The 19,616-nt window shown below is 39.2% G+C and overlaps 1 protein-coding gene across 1 annotated transcript; it reads right to left on the reverse strand.

Annotated features, from left to right (window-relative positions):
* Positions 1 to 679: 679 nt before the first annotated feature.
* crip2 (cysteine-rich protein 2) lies at positions 680 to 18,137 on the reverse strand. Its single transcript, XM_026285908.1, has 8 exons — positions 17,983 to 18,137; positions 6,855 to 6,949; positions 3,842 to 3,899; positions 3,204 to 3,338; positions 2,938 to 3,006; positions 2,745 to 2,839; positions 2,274 to 2,331; positions 680 to 2,036 (listed from the first exon to the last, which is right to left on the reverse strand). The coding sequence occupies exons 1-8, from the start codon at positions 18,023 to 18,025 to the stop codon at positions 1,969 to 1,971; spliced, it is 621 nt and encodes a 206-aa protein (XP_026141693.1). The 5' UTR covers positions 18,026 to 18,137; the 3' UTR covers positions 680 to 1,968.
* Positions 18,138 to 19,616: the final 1,479 nt, after the last annotated feature.

Consider the following 19,616-nt stretch of genomic DNA (forward strand, 5'->3'; position numbering starts at 1 on the left):
TATATACATAAATTTTTTGTGTATTTATAAAGGTATAATAAATATACACAGTACACACACACAGACATACACACAGTACACACACATATATTATGCAAACAAAAACGTTTATTCTGGATGTGATTAATCGTGATTAACTCTAGCAGCAATAGTCTAGTCACATTTTATTCTGCTTTTGTACAGAGTGGTAAACGTATGATAAAAAAAGGATATCTTAACAATGAATATCTTGTTCTATTGATTTTGATAGGAGCTCAAAGCACAGACAAATCTAAGCAGACCTAATATGAATGAATGTAACCTTAACTGGAGATCAAGAGATGTTTTCACCAATGCTTTGAGAACTCCCATCACAGGAGTATATTCCCAAGACAACCTTTAATTGTGAAATGGAGAAAATCCAATTACTACACAAAAGCGTTTTGTGATCAAAGCACACAAATAGACTCTGTCAAAAACATTATTCCAGTGAATGTTCAGAGATGTTGCTGTGGATAAGTGCATAACATTAAGATCATGACATTATCTAATTATTACTGGAAAATAGTAACAATGGCAGTGCATTCAAGGCCATCTGTATCTATTTACTTTAACTCCCTTATTGTTCCCATCTTGTTATAGCATGTTTAAGTACAGGAGTCATATCGAGGTGCAATTAAATAAAAATCCAAGACGAGGGAAAGCTTTATGTAAACTTTAATATGGGATTAAACAAACAGAAGCAGCAGGACTTGACGTGCAGACTCTGCATAAGAAAGTTCTCCAAAGAACAAAAGGCCTGATACAGCAAAAATATATAACAGTCAGAGTACAAATACACCTTCAGAAAGACTGCAGTCGAATTCACTACAAACTAAAGAACTAATGGGAAACATAATACTTAAGTTTCAACACTTTGAGAAACTGGGGTTCATTTAAAATATTCAGATCACAAACAATACAAAAGCTTATCCATATATTTTCCTTAATACGTTTCATGCATCATGTAACGGTACGAGATTGGCATCAGAAATATTAGCTGCAGCTACTTGGTCACCAAGCACCAATCACATACACCCCTGTTCCCATCGGTCCCTGTGGACTTCAACTAGCTATCCTATAAATCGAGGGGTATCCGGACCTGCTCCTGGAGGGCCTGCAGATTTGAGCTCCATCCTGTCCCACAACACCAGCCTGGAAGTTTCTAGATATCTGGAAGACCTTGATTGGCTGGTTCAGGTGTACTTAGAGCTGGAGCTAAACTCTGCAGGACAGTGGCCCTCTGGGAGCAGGATCTGTCCTCCCCTTAAAAATAAAAGCTTGGTTGTTTCACTTTACTGTCTGCATATATGCTGCAGATCTTCTCTTAAAAAGTTGCAACTAAAGAATGTTGCCATCTGGCCAAAAAGGTAAATCTGGGTTTGGGAATATTTTTCAGATTTATGATGATGTGCTCCAGAACTGACCTGCATGGAGACTCTAAGGCGAGCAGGCATTTAAAACAGCTCGGCTCCTCTTCATAAAACAAAACTCCCTCAGAGAACTTCTGTTGTTTTATCTGCTACTAGAACACTCATTACACAAGCTTCCTACTGAACATGCAGTATTGTGGAAGTAGGGATCTTTGTTTTGCCTTTATAGAGGAAACTTTATACAGTGCTTTAATGATAATACAAACAAAGATACTGTATACAGAAATAAATTACTTTTAAATGAATTATAGGACAAATCAGAAATGATTAACTAGTTAAAATTTTCCTCTTATTGGGGTTAATTGGAATTGGGGTAGATCAAAAAGAAGAGGCCAAGGGACTGTCAGTGGTGCAGCTGGAGCTCAAGGCATGATTTTATGTGGCGTCACTCTTCTGCAGAAAGGTCCAAGCTGGCACAGGTTATTTGTGATAAGGCAAAAAGTGGGGCATATGTGAAAGTGTGAGGTACTGGTAGTGGCTGTTATTATAGTGAAGTTGGGCCTCCCAGGATTGAAAATCAAGGCTGGGCCTCCGTGTTGGGCTCCTTGTCATAGATGTAGCTGCCGACACCACCAGTGTTTACACCTAGAAGTCCAGGAGAGTGGATCAGACTGGGTTAATAACTCATTTAACTTGGACATATCAGATTTTCAGGATTCATTATGATTTCAAGAAAGCTGAAATGTATATAAAAGATCTAAAATTGCTAGAAAAGTTAAATGTCTCCACTGCAAATGAAGAACTGCTCATTTGAAATAATTTCAGATTATTTTCTGACATTTAAGCAATGGCTCCATCTAGAGTTGAAAACTCTCATAGTACCTTTTGGACCGAAGAGGACAGCATAACATGGTTTATGGCAGTAGGGCTGACCATCGTGCTGCAACACACAAAAACACATTTTAAGATAAATTCATGCATTTAGAAATAGAAATGTTTATGTATCAGTACTTGCAACTGAAAAATATTGCATTCATACATATACAGTGTGCCAAGGCTTCTACGGTGGTAATGTTCTTTTTCTGAAATTTAATTCTCACATTAAGTTATCCTGAGATTTCAGTTTTATTTTGATTAACTGTTCTTACTCCCAAAGGAACCTATTAATCATAATTTAAGACTTAATTGATTTATTACCTATTAAAAAATTTTAATGACCCATAGATGCCCTGCGGTTTATTCAAGAAATGAAAATGATTCTTGATTAATTTCTTTAACATGGACAGAATTACTGAAAGAATCACGGAAGCCATCTTTGTGCTTCTACTATTAGCAACTTCATCTTCCTCTCACCTCTGCGTGGCTGCCAGCTGCCAGGGTCTTACTGCATCTCTCACAACGCAGGCATGGACGATGCCAGTCCTTCCCCAGTGACGTCACCTTCTCAGCTGCCACAAGTAAGTAACAGGGCATGTCATTACGCTACCGCCACCGTTAAATCCAAGTCAAAGTATGAAATGTTGATAGGACAGAAAGAGAAGCATACCAAAATAGACCTTCTTGTTGCATCTGGGACACAAGTTGGCTTCCCCAGAGAAGGTGGTGATGCTTCCAGCTGAAATGAGAGATGCATGTACTTCATGATCCAAATAAACACTGTGCAATTTGTCATTATGTCTTATTGCAAAACATTTTGAAAACAAGGATTTGTAGCTAAACGGAGATGCACACAAGCTACAACCTTTATATTGTGGTCACAATTGCACACTTGGCCTGTTCAGATCAGAATAAGTCAGTTGCTACTGTTTGTACCTTTAGATGGTGGCCTTGAAGATGCCGGGACCCATTTCTCCTGAGGATTGGGTGCAGAGTCTACGGTGGATGCAGGTGGGGAGGGATTGGCTGGAGCCTCATACACATATGAGCCTGCACCCCCAATGTTCACACCTACATAATGAACACGGTTTCATGAAAATATCTCTTCATCATACAACATTCATATTAAGAAATGTTGGATATGACAATTTATATTTGAGTTAATGCATTTGGTATCATGAACTGGCATTACTTTTACCACATTCATCCATCAAATTTCATGTTAATCTCTGCAGATACCAATACATTTTAACCATGTACATAAAAAATAGTATATAAATAGAAAAACAGCCTACTGTACATTAATAACACTGAACCTTACTGCGAAGAAGTGTCAGAGAATGCTCCTAATGCCCATCAGAGGGCACTATTTAATTTCATGACAACAAAGATGAAATTAATTAAAGACAACAACTATTTATTCTTGCTATATATACAAGAGTTCAAAATCTCTTAAGTCATGTCAGTCATTCCATAACCCTGTGTGTTGTATATATGGTAAATGGGCAGAGGTTAGAAGAGATCCATGTCTCTTTACTTCAATCTGAAATCCTGTGCGCTTCATCTCATCTCACCTTTTGGCCCAAAGAGGGCAGCATAGCATGGCTTGTGGCAGTATGGTTTCCCATCATGCTGTGAGGATGTAAAACAAAAGAAAAACATGGTCATTCTAGGCTTATTTTTCATCAATTAGATCTCTACAAGGGAATGAGTGTGCATTAGCTGGTGTAAGTTTGCAATGTAATCTGCAGCTTGGTAGACCATCCTAAATGTCTAAATGGCAGAGACTGTGGTTATCTTGGCATCCAGTCTCTGATAACACTCGCAGCAGTTACCAGGACACGGTCTATGTTGATGGGAAAGGACACCCATAGAGTGCCTTGAGTGTGACTGCATGGGAGACGAAACAGATTTCAATGGCAGTTGCTCCCAGAGCCCTGGTCAGGGCCATGGCGGGAAAAGGTTGCCATGGGAACCGTCAGACGACAGCTGTGTGACCGTTACAGCTGCGCGGGACAGGATAAAGGAACGGAAGGGGCAGAGAACAGTGGCCTCATGCCAGGACAAAAGTATGCAAGGGGAAAAACTGTGTAATGAGCCCCACATTCCAACAAAGGCTAGCAGACACCTTCCCGCCTCAATTGCAATGACCGGAAAACTTGATGTTGTAAGATGTCAATACTTCTAAAAAAGGCAAAAAAGTGCTAGCCCAATTAGACCACTAGGGAGGGAATTAGAAGACTTCACCAATGCTCCTAAGCTTTCCTGTAGCTCAAATAATGGAGCAAGGTGTTAGCAACATCAAAGTCATGGATCCAATTCTCAGGGAAAGCATGCGCTGATCAAATGTAAATGTGTACCTTAAGTGCAAGGCAAGTTGCTTTGTATAAAAGCATCTGCCAGATGTATAAATGTAAAAGACGTTGACATGAAGTCTGGTCAGCTTTACAGCTTTTTATAGTCAAGATCCTATAGAGGAATCTGAAATGTGTGGTCAAGCAAATCTAATTACTATGCTATAAAGTTTCTCAAAGATCAAGTGTGTTCACACTTTTCATGTTTGGATTGATTAAAACAAACTGCGCACCAAACAAACGGACCAAGACCGCTAAAAACATGGGTCTTGGTCCACTTTCAAGCCAAAAATATGAACGCAACATGGACCAAATATTTCTAAACGAACTGAAAACAGGATGTAATGACAAGATGTGATGCTATGAAACATGATTTGATGACACGAAATGAACAGTGCATCCAAAACAAAATAAGCTGCAATCTCAAACTGTATTTGGCAACAGATCACGCAAGCTTAACTATCTGCACTTAATGACCACATCGACATTGGCATGTGGTTTTCAGTGCTCTCTGAGGTTCATGTCACTTCAGGGGTCAGTTGCATAAACTTAGCCACCAAGTTAAGACTCTGTCTTAAGATCTAGTTTGACCAACTAGCACTTGCCATGGGGAAATCTTTCCTACTATTCCAATACAAATAAGACCAATCTACATATTCATGACTGAATTAAAAAGCGTTATGACCCATCTTAAAGAAAAAAAATTAAACTACTAACTTTTTAAAAGACTAATCTAAACAGTTTATGCAACTGGCCCCAGCTCACCCACTTCTGTATAATTTTTTTGTGGCAAATTGCATATCCTTGACTTCTGAAAGTTGGCAATTAAAATGAGATCTTGTTTTTTGATAAATCTCTGGACATATTGTGTGATATGCATCAGACAGACAGTGAAAAGTCTGTGGGTGTGATGTGTAAGCCAGATACGAAGCTCAATCCATCAGCTCCCATTACAGGTCTCACTGGTCATCTCTCACCGGTCATATAGAGCAGCGCACCAGCCCACACCTTTCCCAGAGCCTCTCACATATTCTGGTAATTGAATCCAAACTCTCTCTCTTCTGCCTTTACTTAACATGGCTATTCCCATAAACCCTCTCACTTTACCCTGCCAGAATCCACGGAGGACACTAAGGGATTATCATCTTATCCACAGGGCGAGTTCTTGTTCAATCAATGGTCTTGAAGAAAAAGTTACACACATGTATTACCCATCTTCACTTTACCCCATCCTTGTTCCTGTACCGTGTAAGACCTAGCAACCTGACCTACATCCAGATTTAGGCTGATGTGAGCAGTGAAGATGTTAATATGCTTACAAAGAGATTACAGAGAGAATTCCTTCTATTTGTGACTCTCTTCATGGAGTAAATGCAACACTCATGTGTTTCCTACTCTTATCCTTGTGGAATACAGGCCCAAGGCAACATGATGACTGATGATGACGATTCCTCTGGCTCTAAAACATCACTGCCCTGTCCTTTGCCCTCTACTGCTATTCCGATCTAGATGCAGTCATCACTGTGTGATGTAACAGGATGCTGGAAAGGTCATGGAGAATTTCATTTGGCTTGCAGTCATGCACACAGGAACATTCGGGATGTACAAAGCTGAACAAATCACTGAAGACGAGCATCATGAGATACGATTACACACAGCAATCCAACAGAGATGAGGAGGGAAAATGCTTGTTGCAACATCCTGTAGGTGAGACATTCAGTTTGTTTTTGTATTTTCATGTTTGCATCATTTTTACCCCTTAAATTGTGTTTATGTCATGCTAGCTCCCCACACACATTAAGGCCGGGACACACCAAGCCAACTTCAATGAACTAGCAGTGACGAAATCTGATGGTGGTGTCACCAAGCATCGGACCGAAAAGCTGCGCTGGAATACACCGCGAATACAGACCACAGCCGACGGCAAACTAACACATGTGTTCTGCGCATGCATGAGAGGAACTCTCGCCGACGGGCCCAACGTCCCAGACAGCTATTCAACATGTTGAATCGGGCAAACTGCCACCGATGTGAGACCCGACGAGTGGAACACACCAAACAAACTAGACCGACCGTCGCTCGCCGGCTTCAGTCCTGCTTCTGGACTCTTCAAATAGACCACTGGTCCTCTGATGGAAACGCACAGTGTCACAAAATCAATACTCAGCTGTAGGAGTTTGAGTTTCCCTAGCTAGACTGCAGAGAGGTAGTGTGTGATCTCTGACTTACTCACCTCAGCATGGCCACCCGCGGTGAGGGTCTTACTGCAGCGCTCACACTTCAAACAGAACTTGTGCCAATCCTTCCCCAGTGATGACACTTTCTCAGCTGGGAGATGAGAAAGAGAGAGAGAGAGAGAGAGAAAGACTGATTTTTACACTTTTTCATTAAAAATAATTAAGTCCATACATGAAAAATCCTTCTGCCCTAATACTAAAGGTATTGTCAGTGGTTGCCAACTCCTTGAGAACTGTAGAGCATTGATTGGTGGCCACAAGGGTATTGAGGCAATACTACTAAAACAATAAATTTTTTATTTATTATTATAAATGACATCCTTATGTGATGTCATAATTTGTGTGCAGCCTCATTTAGGCGTTAAATAAAAAAGGAATAGAATACTTGCATGATTTGCTTTGTTCTTTATAATAGACTATGGTTGCATCTGAACATGCATACTTCCCTAGTGTATAGTAGGCAAAAGCAGTATGTGAAAAGAGCAATATCCCCAGTGTTAATAAAACAGCAGGCAAAAAGTACCCAGGTGACCTACTACTTTCAATGACATTCTGAAGTTAGCATTCAATAGACAATTTACTATCTCATGAGGGCAAAGAAGAGAACTGGCAGTTGCTGGTAGCTCACAAAACAATGACAGCATATGACAAATATCTGCATTCATACTTCACACATTCATACTATACATATTAGGACTCATTTTTTTTTCAGTGGTGTACTTAGAGAGTATGCAATTTTATGACAAATTAAATGTCATATTGTGATAATAATGTGCTGCTGTGTTGTGATGATAATGTGGACCTGCCCATAACCACAGTTATGGAGAGTCTCCACACAGCATTATTAATGTTGGATCTGCTTAATTTTCAGATCCATCAAGCTTCATGTTTTGGGGATGTGTGCTGGTCTGGACATGGCATTTACATTCTGATAAGCAATGTGACATCATATTACATAAAAACAATGAAAAGCACTGGCCTCATTGTGAGTGGTTCATTCCATAGCTGAGATGTGTTGACATGAAACACAAGGAAATGCAGTGGCGAGGTTACTTAGGACTGGGCAGCTAAGTGGCGACATACACACAGTACAGAGACCCACTGCTCCATTTCCCCTCATGTCCCATTTCTTCAAGACGGTCCTGGGAGACTTCCTCAGCCCTAATATTACTCTTTCCATATATAGAGCTCACTCTCAAGACAATACATAAGACAGGACTGCTGGGACAGCTCTCTCACTTTAGAGGAAACACCTTCACTTATCAAAATGGCACAATCAGCTAGAAAGAATGATGCATTTCCTTCTGCTCTCCCCTACTTCCTAGCCTTTCCGCCTGGAGAAGTACAGTATTGTTTTCGTTCTGTCAGTTTTGCATCCCTCTTAGTCGGTCTCTCAGGGGGTCTAGGTCAGTACAGAAGAGATCAGTTTCACCATCAGAGAAGGAGATTTTATACTGCTAAAGTGAAGCAAAGACTGAGATACACAAGTATACTCAAACACGGAGGCGTAGCAACAATTTAAAATGTGTGGGCATGAATGTTTAAAAAGTATTATAATCTCTGGGACAAATGTTGAAACAGTTGGTATCTTTACATTTTCTAAAGAAAATGAGAGTTACACTTGGCTTTGCAATACTTGCCGCCCCACTGCAAGGGTGCTGTTAGTGGTTGTCAGGCATTGCAGGGCAGTCTAGTTTGAAGTGCATTGCAAAGTGGATACTGGGGTGTTCTAAATGGTTGTTTACTGGCACAAGTCTCTGGTCTCAGTGAGTTTTAGGTTGTTCCTTGAATCAGAGGGATTTATTTTTTCACGACTTATTTAACATCAGATAAACATCTTTATTTTGCCTAGAAAAGTGCACAACTCTCCTTAAACATAAACGTTTTTTTTTTGGAAGTTATTATTGCCTTTTATTGGGCAAAGGTCTGCGAGCCAGGACTCGAACTCGAACCCAGGTCAGATGCATGATTTGAGGAATCATTTATGCATAGCACACTGATAATACCTGCAACACAGTTTCATATGGAAGTACAACAGTTTAACAATAAGGGGACATAATTCAAACAGTTTCTGCCAATCTCGTGTTAATCTTGAGTACTATACAGTAGTATTTCATCCTTCATATCACTGAAGAGACTTTAGCTTTAGCAAATTTATAGAAGACAGACAGCTTTAGGCATCTCCTAGAAAACAAGCTCTTGGAGGCATGTCGTGGGTTAAGCTAAAGAAACACGAGCTCGCGAAGATTTGCGTAAAGTGATCGTCTGCAAGCTGCGACATCAACATAAAATCTGAACAAGAAACTTTATTGAACTAAAATTTATTTAATTTGTTAAAACACTTCTCTGTTGACATTCTTGATTTTGTGTTCTAAAACAAAATGACAAATCCTTCGAGCAAGTCTGCTGCAGACAACTTTCGCAACCCAAATGAAGCACATTGATGGGCGTGCTGTTGCTCCGTCTGAAACAAGGAATTCCTTAGATCAGGAATTGTCCATATAAGGAATTCCTCCCTTTATGACATCATGAAGGACCATACTCAAAAAAAAAAACTTTCCAAAACCTTTATACGAACCCTGAAGGAGTGTATGTGGCAAAGAAATACTCCAATTGGTCATGTTTAGTATGAGAATCCAAATCTTTAGCAGTGTAAATAAGTCACAATGCATGAAATAGCTTTAGACCTCCCCTTTAAAGATGAAAAAAGAGAAATAGTTACAGTATGTAATATAAATGTAACCCTATCACTAACACAGGCATCATATCCAAATTAATTCTAGGCTCACACTGGAGAGACGTAGAGATCCAGACAGTATAAATCACTGTTTTCCAGCAGGAGGCTAATCCAAGATAAGTGAGATTTCACAGTCAATGGCCCAACTGGGTATAAACAGACAGAGTGTCTCTGCAGGGAAGATGCCAATGCCAATGACTACTATACAACGTTAGTGTTTGTGTATGTGTATGTGGTGGTTGACGAAGTGCAGATGAACAGAGTTGCCATTTAAAGGTCTTCTGTTGTTGTACAAGAGGTTGCTGGGGGAGCCGTTTAAGTTATTGGTGTAGTTTTGCGTGGGCGGAGGAAATCGCTAATCGCTCATCAAGCTGAATAGACCCCTGGACGACCTCCAGTCAAACTCTAACACACATTCTTTTACTACAGCCAAAGGAAATCAGTGTCTTGTGTGGTATATTTACAAGAAGCTTTGTCCGCAGACAAAACTGTAAGCCTGGTTTCTGCTTTCCAATAGAAACGGTGTGACTATAGCGATATCCTAACAGCACTGTCATCTCGTTCATCCCTAAGGGAATCCATTCGACTGGAGAGGGAAGACACGGGAGACCAGAGAGGGCTTCATTAAAGAGTCAGGTTACCTTGGATGCGAGGCGTAGATGCATGATAGCCGTAATGGGCGGCTGTGTAAGACTATACGAGAGGTTGCAGTACCTCCCAATGTCCGGCTCTAAAGAGCACATGCAGTGCAATATGTACACCTGATCGCTGATAAGCTTCTTAGTGCTTTGTTTTGAGCTGCAGAGGCAATCTCTTTAGTCCTGCTGGTACTGTCTGTAGAGGTAACATCTCCCGTCAGCCATTAGATCTTGTGTTTTCCCTCAGTTTACCCCACAATTAAATTAGACAAGAACACCTCAAACACCAGGTCAACTGATACATGAACAACACAGAGGTTTGTTGTTTAATGTGTTTTGGCTGGTGTGCAAAGGGAGAGTAAACGAAAGCGAATGAGCTTATGCCATCCCAGCAGAATAAATGCAGGTTTGGATGTGGACTAATGGAGCTTCACTGTGAACTCATTTCGAAAGCAAATCTGTCACAACTCTCTCAACCAAACAAGAGTCGTATGAGATTTAATGAAGTCAACATTACCAAGATTTATCAACATGATATCATGTAAATACGTCTCTCTGTAAACATGTCATGCTCAATATCCTGGGGTTGTTCCAGAACAGAAGAGGCTCTCAAAGACTATTACTCTGACTCTGAAAAAAAAAAAAAAAAAATCAAGCCTTGAGAGAGATGCATCAGCATCCATCTCTGTTTAATCATTCTTATTAAGTTTGTCTAGGCACAACGGATGCATCTATCTCTCTGCAACATGGGGACACTGTATTTCTATTTGTTCAAGTGTTTTTCTTTAGACAGTGAGGATTTATTTTTGATACCATTGTAAAATTTACCCTTCCCTTCCTTGGGAAGCTTCACCCTCTTGGTTTCTATTGCAAATTTAGACAAGCTTTATGGAACATCCCTATTGCAAGAAAGCTGTAAGATGAACTGTAATAATATATCCTCTCTGGCTACATTATGTGCCTATTATTATGCCAGTTGTGGCATAATGGTTAGAAAGTCGGACTTGTAACTTGTCCTGGGTTTGATTCTCAGTACTGGCAGGAAATGTAGGTTGGGGAATGAATGTACAGTGCAGTTAAAGTAAGGCACATAATCCCAACTGCTCCCTGGGCTTCCCAAAGCTTCATGTGTGTGTTTTAAGCAACAGTTATAGTTTGCCCTTTGTTTTTAATATGGAAGTTCACAGGAAGTGATAGGAGAGCAGAGGGGAACGGAAATGGGAAAAGAATGCAGGGACTTGAACAAGAGTGGCCAAAGTGCTATTGTGTGATATGTTGGAGCACTGCCCAAAAAGCTATCTCTTCAGTAAATAACGGTTTTTTTTTAAAGGTGGGACTTAAGGGTCAGTAAGGTGGGTTTAAACGAGGTCAGTACAAAGGCTGAATTCAAAAGTGGAAGATTTATCCACTTTATTTTTAAAAGTAAGATTGCTTTGTTTAAAAAAAAAAAAAAAAAAAAAACAGCATATACTGGTTAGGTATGTTTTGAAGCTCATGACCAGCTAAGGACCAGCTCAAACCAGCAGCCATGCTTCAAAATTATTTTGTTACTTTAATAAAAACAGTTTTACAGTTTACTGCACATTGTAAATCTTTTTAGTTATTTACCTATAATGGCTAATGAATCAGAAGGCTCACACATTCACAGGAAATACCTTACAACAGCGTTAAAAAATTAAGTGGATAAGGAGGCTCTACAAATGTGTGGTCCCTAAAAGTTGACATGAAACAATTTGCAACCCTTCAACTATCAAGGCCAAATCACCTGGTAGCCTAAACAACATCTAAATAGCCATCTGGCTCTTGATTAACATTATTTCCTGGCTTTTGGTTTAATTTCAGAAGAAAGAAAGCTGTGCAAGACTGTGTCGACCAACCTTGTTTGCATAATATATAAGACCAGGAATGTGTATTTAGAAAGTAAATAGGGCCATTTTTCATGAAACGGTATACCTGATGCTTAGTACTGCACTAACGAAAAAAAAGAAATTGAGAAGGAAGTTCTGTTATAAGCTGACCCTGCCTCAGATGTTATCACAAATAAACAGCGCTAGGCCTCAACAACATTTACACAGCTGAACACCCTACAGGCACCAGAGCAGGCATGCACTCGAAAACCTACTCCATCATCCTCAGCAGAGACTTTCAGTGTGTTAAAATGGGTTTTTATAAAACTGATCACTCAAAAATAAATAAATAAACAAACAAGTACTTGCACTGGCTTGATGTTAACTCTGGACATGGTTTGAAGAACCGGCCATGCAAGTCCTTAACAGATCAGCACTCAAAAGATGGGCAAAATGACATGTGTTATATATCTGTCCACTCAATGTGGTCGCACACATGGAAATCAATTTGAAAGGCAGGGACAGATTTGCTTCCACTTCAGCAGCCATTAATGTGGACCCATCTGTTCAGAGCACTACTGTTATACTGTACTCTATCCTGACCGTGTCCCCTTGAACTGTAAAAGCAACATGCATGCCATCTGGGTCCAACATGGTGCTTCGCTTCGAGTCACTGATTACAGTCTGACCCGCTATCCTTGCACCTGAGGGCCTTCAGGCCTTAGCCAAACATGTACGATCACACACAGAGATAAAACGAGGTAAACTGTAGCTCAAATGTACACAAAATCATTACATGCCCTTCCTGGCTCCAGTAAGCAGGGAGATGATTGCTGTGGTTAGTTCCCATGATCCTCAGCTCTTTCAGCTATAAATAGCACATATGCTTTGTTCTCAAATCATGTTCTGTAGCTCTGTTTAAGGACCCTACGCTTCTGTGATGGCAAACAGAGCCTCTCTTTCAGACCCTGCCCATAGCCATCAACTCCTGAGTGGCAGTTCCTTCTCAAAACAAATCTCAAATGGCGAGCTCGGGGTTTTTTTTCCAATTTGCAGCGACTTGTGAATTTCCTTACAGTAGTGCGGAAAGGCTGGGTTTGGTTTGGGTCCTCGCTGAACAGATGTGGCACCGCTAACGCAAGACACGCTAAGATGTCTGTCTTTTCGCAGTTTCCTCTTGATATAAAGAAGGCAACCTCGTGATTTTCAGTTGTCTGGCTTGAATGAGAGCTACATGTGCCTGTGTGCTACTGCAGTGCCCATGGCTGTCAGTACAAATCAATACTGCTTCGTGGAGCTTGGCCTCGATCAGCTTCCCTGCAGCCAATATGAAACTGTACTGGTCCTCACATTTCAGCGGTTGGGTGAATATCATGAAATCTATTATGAACAGGCTGGATCACATTGCATTACAAAATCAGAAGTAAGAAATTGCTACTGTAATGTAATCTGTTTTGCATTGTAACACATTCCTGACAATTAAGCACATTTTCTTTTCCAATTTTAATTACAGTAATGCCTTAAAATATTCATAAATGTACCATAAAACCTAGCATTTAATTTAATTACAAATATATAATACAGCTATAATTTATGTAAGTTTATTTTTAAACTATACATTTTGTGTAATTCAACCAGTTCAAATTCAGAATTTTTTATTTAAATAGATTCTGAAACATTCATGGGGTGATTTATGAACATTCTTGAGAGGAACAAATACACACAGCATTAAATTCTCCTTGATACGTCTCCAGGTAGAGCAAATTTATGGAGACAAATTATGCATGTCTGCAGGCCTTCGGGTAGGTCCAATTCGAATAATTTCAGTTTAAAGCCTAGTCCCATAAAACTCAAGTAATTACATGATGGCTTAGATCTTTTTTCTTGCTAACCTTGCAACAAGCTTAAAAAAAAAAAAAAGAACATCTTGTAACTATGGTCGAGGTTCATGCCTGCCAGGAATCCTGACAGACAAGGCGAACGGCCCCGAATTCTGGCTCCCAGCAACGTCCCTAAACAGTTGACAAAAATACAAGAAGTGGCATTATATAACCGATCCTGCACAAATAAAACAGCTTGTGAGGCAGCCATGTGGAAAACACAGGGTTATAATGGGTATGTGCAGTAAAAGTAAATCCGAAACAGTGAGAGATGGGGACAGAGATAGAAAAAGGAAAAGTGGTATGGACAACTCCCCATTAAACCAATGGTCTGTCTGCCTGTATCTGAAACCAAAGGATTACATAATAGACATGCCCTCTCATATTTCGATGTGACGGGCATCTAAGAAAGCATTGCTAAATTCTTTTCAAGAATGAACATAGGCCTTGAAGGGAGAGCAGTGAAAAAGAAAAGATGAAAGAAAGTGAAAGAAAATTCTTTGTTTGGCCAGATTCTCTCTCGTCAGTGAGATTTGATACGATGCAAGTGAGCTCGGTCTGCCATTAATAGGGACAGGTTTTCTATCACATAAATTTTTTTACATTTGTTTAATTACAATGCTGCCTTTGTTTTTAGGCATACATTAATTGCTTGTATGGTTGTGTTCAAATGTGACAAGTGGACGCAATGCCGATAATATTTTTCAGAGTATACAGACTCTCAAATTTGGATAGCCCACCCATTTTGAATTGAAGTATGAAAAATGGTAAAGTACTGATTCAGTGTGTAACCTCTGAATGTGATAAATTAAGCATTTACGCTTGCTCTTGTGTAAGAAAGCCACAGCATCTGCTAACAGCTGTTCAATAAATGAATAAAAGGTTCAACCGAAAGTATGAAAAGTTTCTGCTCAATACAGTGGCTTACCACTTGAAACAGGAAAGGAATTTACAGGAACACATGCAATAACTCCCACAAACTCAGTTTGGAAATACCATCTGGAACAGCTGGGTCTGCAACCAAACCAGTTTGTTTTTATTGAATATGTTAAGCTAGGGATGTAAATCAATATTTATAGATAAATCAAAAACTTTAACATTTGATACTATGGCAAAGTTATTGCTTTCTTTATTCAAACTGATTTTCTTTTTCATGAAAATAAAAATTCTTCTTCCTGAAGAATGAAAGCTGTATCATACACTTGGAAAATTATGAACCATGTCACTTCTTATCGATACTTGAGGTGTGACAATACACTTATCTCAAGAGATGGGGAAAAAAAATACACATGCTTGGTTCACTACAGCAAGACAATATTTTAATACTATTTTCAATAAATTTTCCAAGACAAAATATTTGTCTTTTAATTACAAAAAGTTTAGCCCCTTTCACACATACAGTCTTCACTGGTAAATTACCGGTAATTTAACATTAATAGATCATGTGTGAACAGGACCTTTTCAGAAATCCTGGTGAATTTGTTTTTTGTTATGGCGATCATATCATTCTTATGGAGATGACACGATTACTCTGAGCTGTTTACAAAGCGCCGCTGCTTTATAATTCGCTTTTCTATGTAAATATGCGCTAGACGGACATCTTTGATCATGGCGTCTCACAGATTTTGCCTCACTTCTCCATTCATCAGGGCTGCGACTCTGCAATTGGATACAATTATGCACGTCTCGTGTTTATAAGAGCAAAACATTCTTACTGGCTAGTAATGTTAGTTTGGTTGAGAGTGAAAGCTGCTCCTCTTGACTATTGGTAGGCGAACTCATGGACTCGAAAGTGATATCAAGATACCAACAAGATGTTTTTTAATTGTAGGATTTTTTTTTTTTTTTTTTCGCAGCCAAACACTGAACGCCGGAAATCTGGCACAATGCCGGAAAACTTTAAGCCCTGCTTATTGCTGGTTTCTGCTCATTCACGTCTAGACTGTGGATCTGGATGCAGCATTCACCGTCAACCTCAAATATTCCACTTGGTGACATTGCCATATTCAGAGGAAACACACTTCGAGGACCAAAAGAGGAGAACCGCACCCCTGCTCTTCCAAAACTGTGTGGAATGCGTCTTGGCTTCAACGTGAGTCTAATAAAAGCACAGTCACCCGCATCCATCTCGACCAACTCCCTCATGACATAAACCGAGGATTTGGGTGAAACCCTGAATTGTCCTTTCTTCTGCCCTACGGCATCATGGACCATAAGACTGTGTGTGATGTCAGAAATCAGACACGTCCAATACAGTGGTCTCCATTAAAACCAGCCATCATGTCTTATTAAGATGTCAAAACCTGTATGTTTAAAGCAAAATTACTATTTTTGATGTTGTATGAATGATTTTGAATATTATTAAGCATGTGAACTAAATGGAAAAATTAATAGTCTACATTTGGTCGTCCTATGTGAAATCTGGATCCTGAAGCATAACCAGCTGAAAAACAGTCAAGCTAGAGAACTTTCTGCCCACCCACTAGTCACATAGCCATGAAAGAGCTGCACTTGCTTTTACATAACAGCACCTCTCTTACTACATTGATTTAAAACCACCCGACAGCTTTATTGGTCGTGTGTTATGGCTGTTCGGTTGACACACAGATGAATACAACATAAATAAGAGCTGAATAATCATCTCAGTTTCCACCACAAAGGCTCTGATGCACTGATGAATAACCTTATAAATATGAGAGCAGGGATGATAAGGTCAAGTGGCAGTGAGGCTATTCAACTGTTTAATGGATTGAGAGGTGTATATATTGAGCAGACATCAATGCTGCTGGCCTGGAAATGGATATAAATAAAAACAAGAGGTCCTTCGGTCCTTCATTCACTATGATCTTTCAGCTCCCAAAACATCAACATCAAGAGCCACATGCTGTATTATTTAAGAAAACATCTGAAAGCAAAGTAAAGTAACTTTCAAGCTTTCATTTTAGGGTTTATAATAATAGCCCCTCATCTGGTCACGTTAAAAAAGAAGAGAAAGGTGACTGTAAGATGTAAACAGGACTTAGACACAACTGTTCGTTATTAATGTTACAGAACTGGGCAATAAAATTGTCTAAATATAAACTGGCTGTCATTGCACTTAGCAGTCTAAAAGTAAAAAGTTGCATATTTCTTTCCATCTGATACTTTCCACAAAACCAGTACAAAAAAAGGCTTTTCTCCCTTTCTTAAATGGTCAGGGACAACATTTTATATGCATCATCATCACATGTCTAAAAACAGTTTAAAACCATGATTTGTGAGATTTTGCCACATTTTACACAAAGAAAAAATTATTTACATTAAACATAGATGTCAAAATTAAATCTACAGGACTTATAAATTAAAGATTTCATAAATAAATATAATGGATAATTAATATTTTCAATAGTTGAATATATAAAACAGCATTTGTAATATTAATATATAAAATCAAATAAAATATAGATGAAAATTAACCATAGCCTTGGGACAACGAACTGATATCAGACTTATGATTTTAATTGTTGGGTACAGTGAAGAAGATCCAGAGCTAAGAGGAACAGACCAAAAATGACCAGTTTTATAAACATAGATATGATTTGTTTACAACTAGTTACTTTTCATATAGAGTTAGTTATATGACACAATCATTTATAAACATGTCTAATAAAGTTATAATTATAAAATACAAATAAATAAAAATTTGTCCCTCTAAACTCTCCAAAAGTCACAGAAATCCCGTATTCATGGAATGCACCTCATCTTTCCGAAATATTTTTTGGGAGTTTTGGAAGAGGTGAGTGCACTAGAAAGTATAAGTGAATTCCTGAAAGGGGTGAAGTGAGTGATTATCCTCAATTTCATTTTTAAATCTATGGCAAATTCTCAGATGTTTAAATCCGCTTTATAAACACCTGTGTAAACAAACCATCCCTTTCCACGATTATACATCGTGGAAGTCATTTATTATATCAAAATATAACGGTAAATGCATTTTTAATAGAAGTTCAGAATTAAAACAAAAAAGGTAAACACAAACTTACCAAAATAAACAGTCTTTTCGCATTTAGGGCACTTTGAAGCCATGGTCTCTTGAAGTGGATACTCTCACTCAGCGTCAGGTTTGTCTTCCACGCGCGCGAGTCGACCAATGGCTGGAGCGCGGGAGCGCGTCCACTGAAAGCGCCGCTCTGCATTTTCATAGCCCCGCCCTCTCTCCAGGTCTGTTTGCGCGCTGCGCTTTTCGCTTTTCTCACTGGTCAGGCTAACGGTCAGTCATCAAGTGGGCGGGGGCTTCTGCCTGCTACTGGCTCTTCCTTTTTACATCCTTCAGCGGGAATGTGAAAGGCTTCCAACAATGGTTTCTTTCACTTCTCATGAATAGGGATTCTTCAGCACTTGCCAGACCGTTACTAGTGGAAATCAGAGGGAGAAAGATATTGGCAAGTCCCAGTCATGCTCACAACACTTCTCTTTTTGTTTGAGGTTACTGTATGGCAGAATTACGTTTTTGACATGTTTGTCTGTCACGGTCACTCCATGTCTTTTTTTTTAGACTCTTGTCTTTGCCAGCTCTTTTGCCTTGACCATGTGTCCACGTCATTTCTCTCTCAAACTGATCAGTCAGCAGAGCAAATGTCCACCTTTTCCTGACTCTACACTCCTTTGACAGTTACACGCAACCAAGTCCTGTTGTCTCCAATAAATCTCCAAATTGCTCAGTCGACTAGTCAAACAGAAGCCTGACTAGTTCTGTTGTAAATAAGTGCCTCTTGATACCTAAGTGAATATTGATTCTCGCTCTGCCTAAAGCAGATTTCAGTGAGAGGAAGGGTTTATTCAGGTTCATTAGTGTGTCAGTGTTACAGCTTCAGTAAGTTTGCTGTATTAGCACATTTGCACAGCTGCAGTGCAGGGATTTGCTGTGTTGGCTTGGCAGGACGAAACCTTAATGCTTGTTGTCAATTAATGTTTCCAAATGACTAAAAGGTGGGAAATTATAAGAATAATAGCATTATAAAACTCTAATGCTGTGGCACTTGTATATCCATATAAAATGTACTTTTTTAAATACTTTTTTGAGCAATTTAGCTCAAAACCTCTCAAAGAAAAGATTTGCAGGCAATGACTGCCATAAGTCTGGATCTTAGGACATCACCAGAGGCTGGGTTTCCTCCTTTGTGATGCTTTTCCAGACTTTTACTGCAGCTAACTTCAGTTGTTGTTTGTTTGTGGGTCTTTCTGCCTTTAAATATTGTCTTCAGCAAGTGAAATGCATGCTCAATCAGGGTGAGATCAGGAGATTGACTTGGCCATTGCAGAATATTTCACTTTTTTATCTTCAAAAACTCCTGGGTCATTTTTGCTCTATGTTTTTTGTAATACAGCTAAATTATTACAAATTTTACCTCTTTCCAAATGTAGTTAGTTATTATGGTTATTAATAGTTGTAATTTTTTTATTGTCATGATTTTTATTTGTTTTTTACTTACATTTTTGCTGTTAAAATAAAAGCTATTGTATTATGGCAGGTATTTTTGTAGGCAACGTTTATGTGCAGGTATTGCCTTTTAAAAACAAACCTTTTATTAAAAACAAACCTTAGAATTATTCCCTAAAGTAAATAGTGTGACAACTAGCCCCAGCCACCTCCTACAGTACACACTGTTTGGAATTT

This window comes from Carassius auratus, chromosome 17 (genome assembly GCF_003368295.1).
Source record: "Carassius auratus strain Wakin chromosome 17, ASM336829v1, whole genome shotgun sequence".
Taxonomy (NCBI): Eukaryota; Metazoa; Chordata; class Actinopteri; order Cypriniformes; family Cyprinidae; genus Carassius; species Carassius auratus.

Bases quoted from the DNA above. Each gene is read 5' to 3' on its own strand.
- crip2 (XM_026285908.1), bottom strand. From the start codon at position 18,025: ATGGCTTCAAAGTGCCCTAAATGCGAAAAGACTGTTTATTTTG. The intron at 6,950-17,982 runs GTAAGTTTGTGT...CTCATCTCCCAG, and splicing joins CGAAAAGACTGTTTATTTTG to CTGAGAAAGTGTCATCACTG. The intron at 3,339-3,841 runs GTGAGATGAGAT...TTCATTATGTAG, and splicing joins TGCCCTCTTTGGGCCAAAAG to GTGTGAACATTGGGGGTGCA.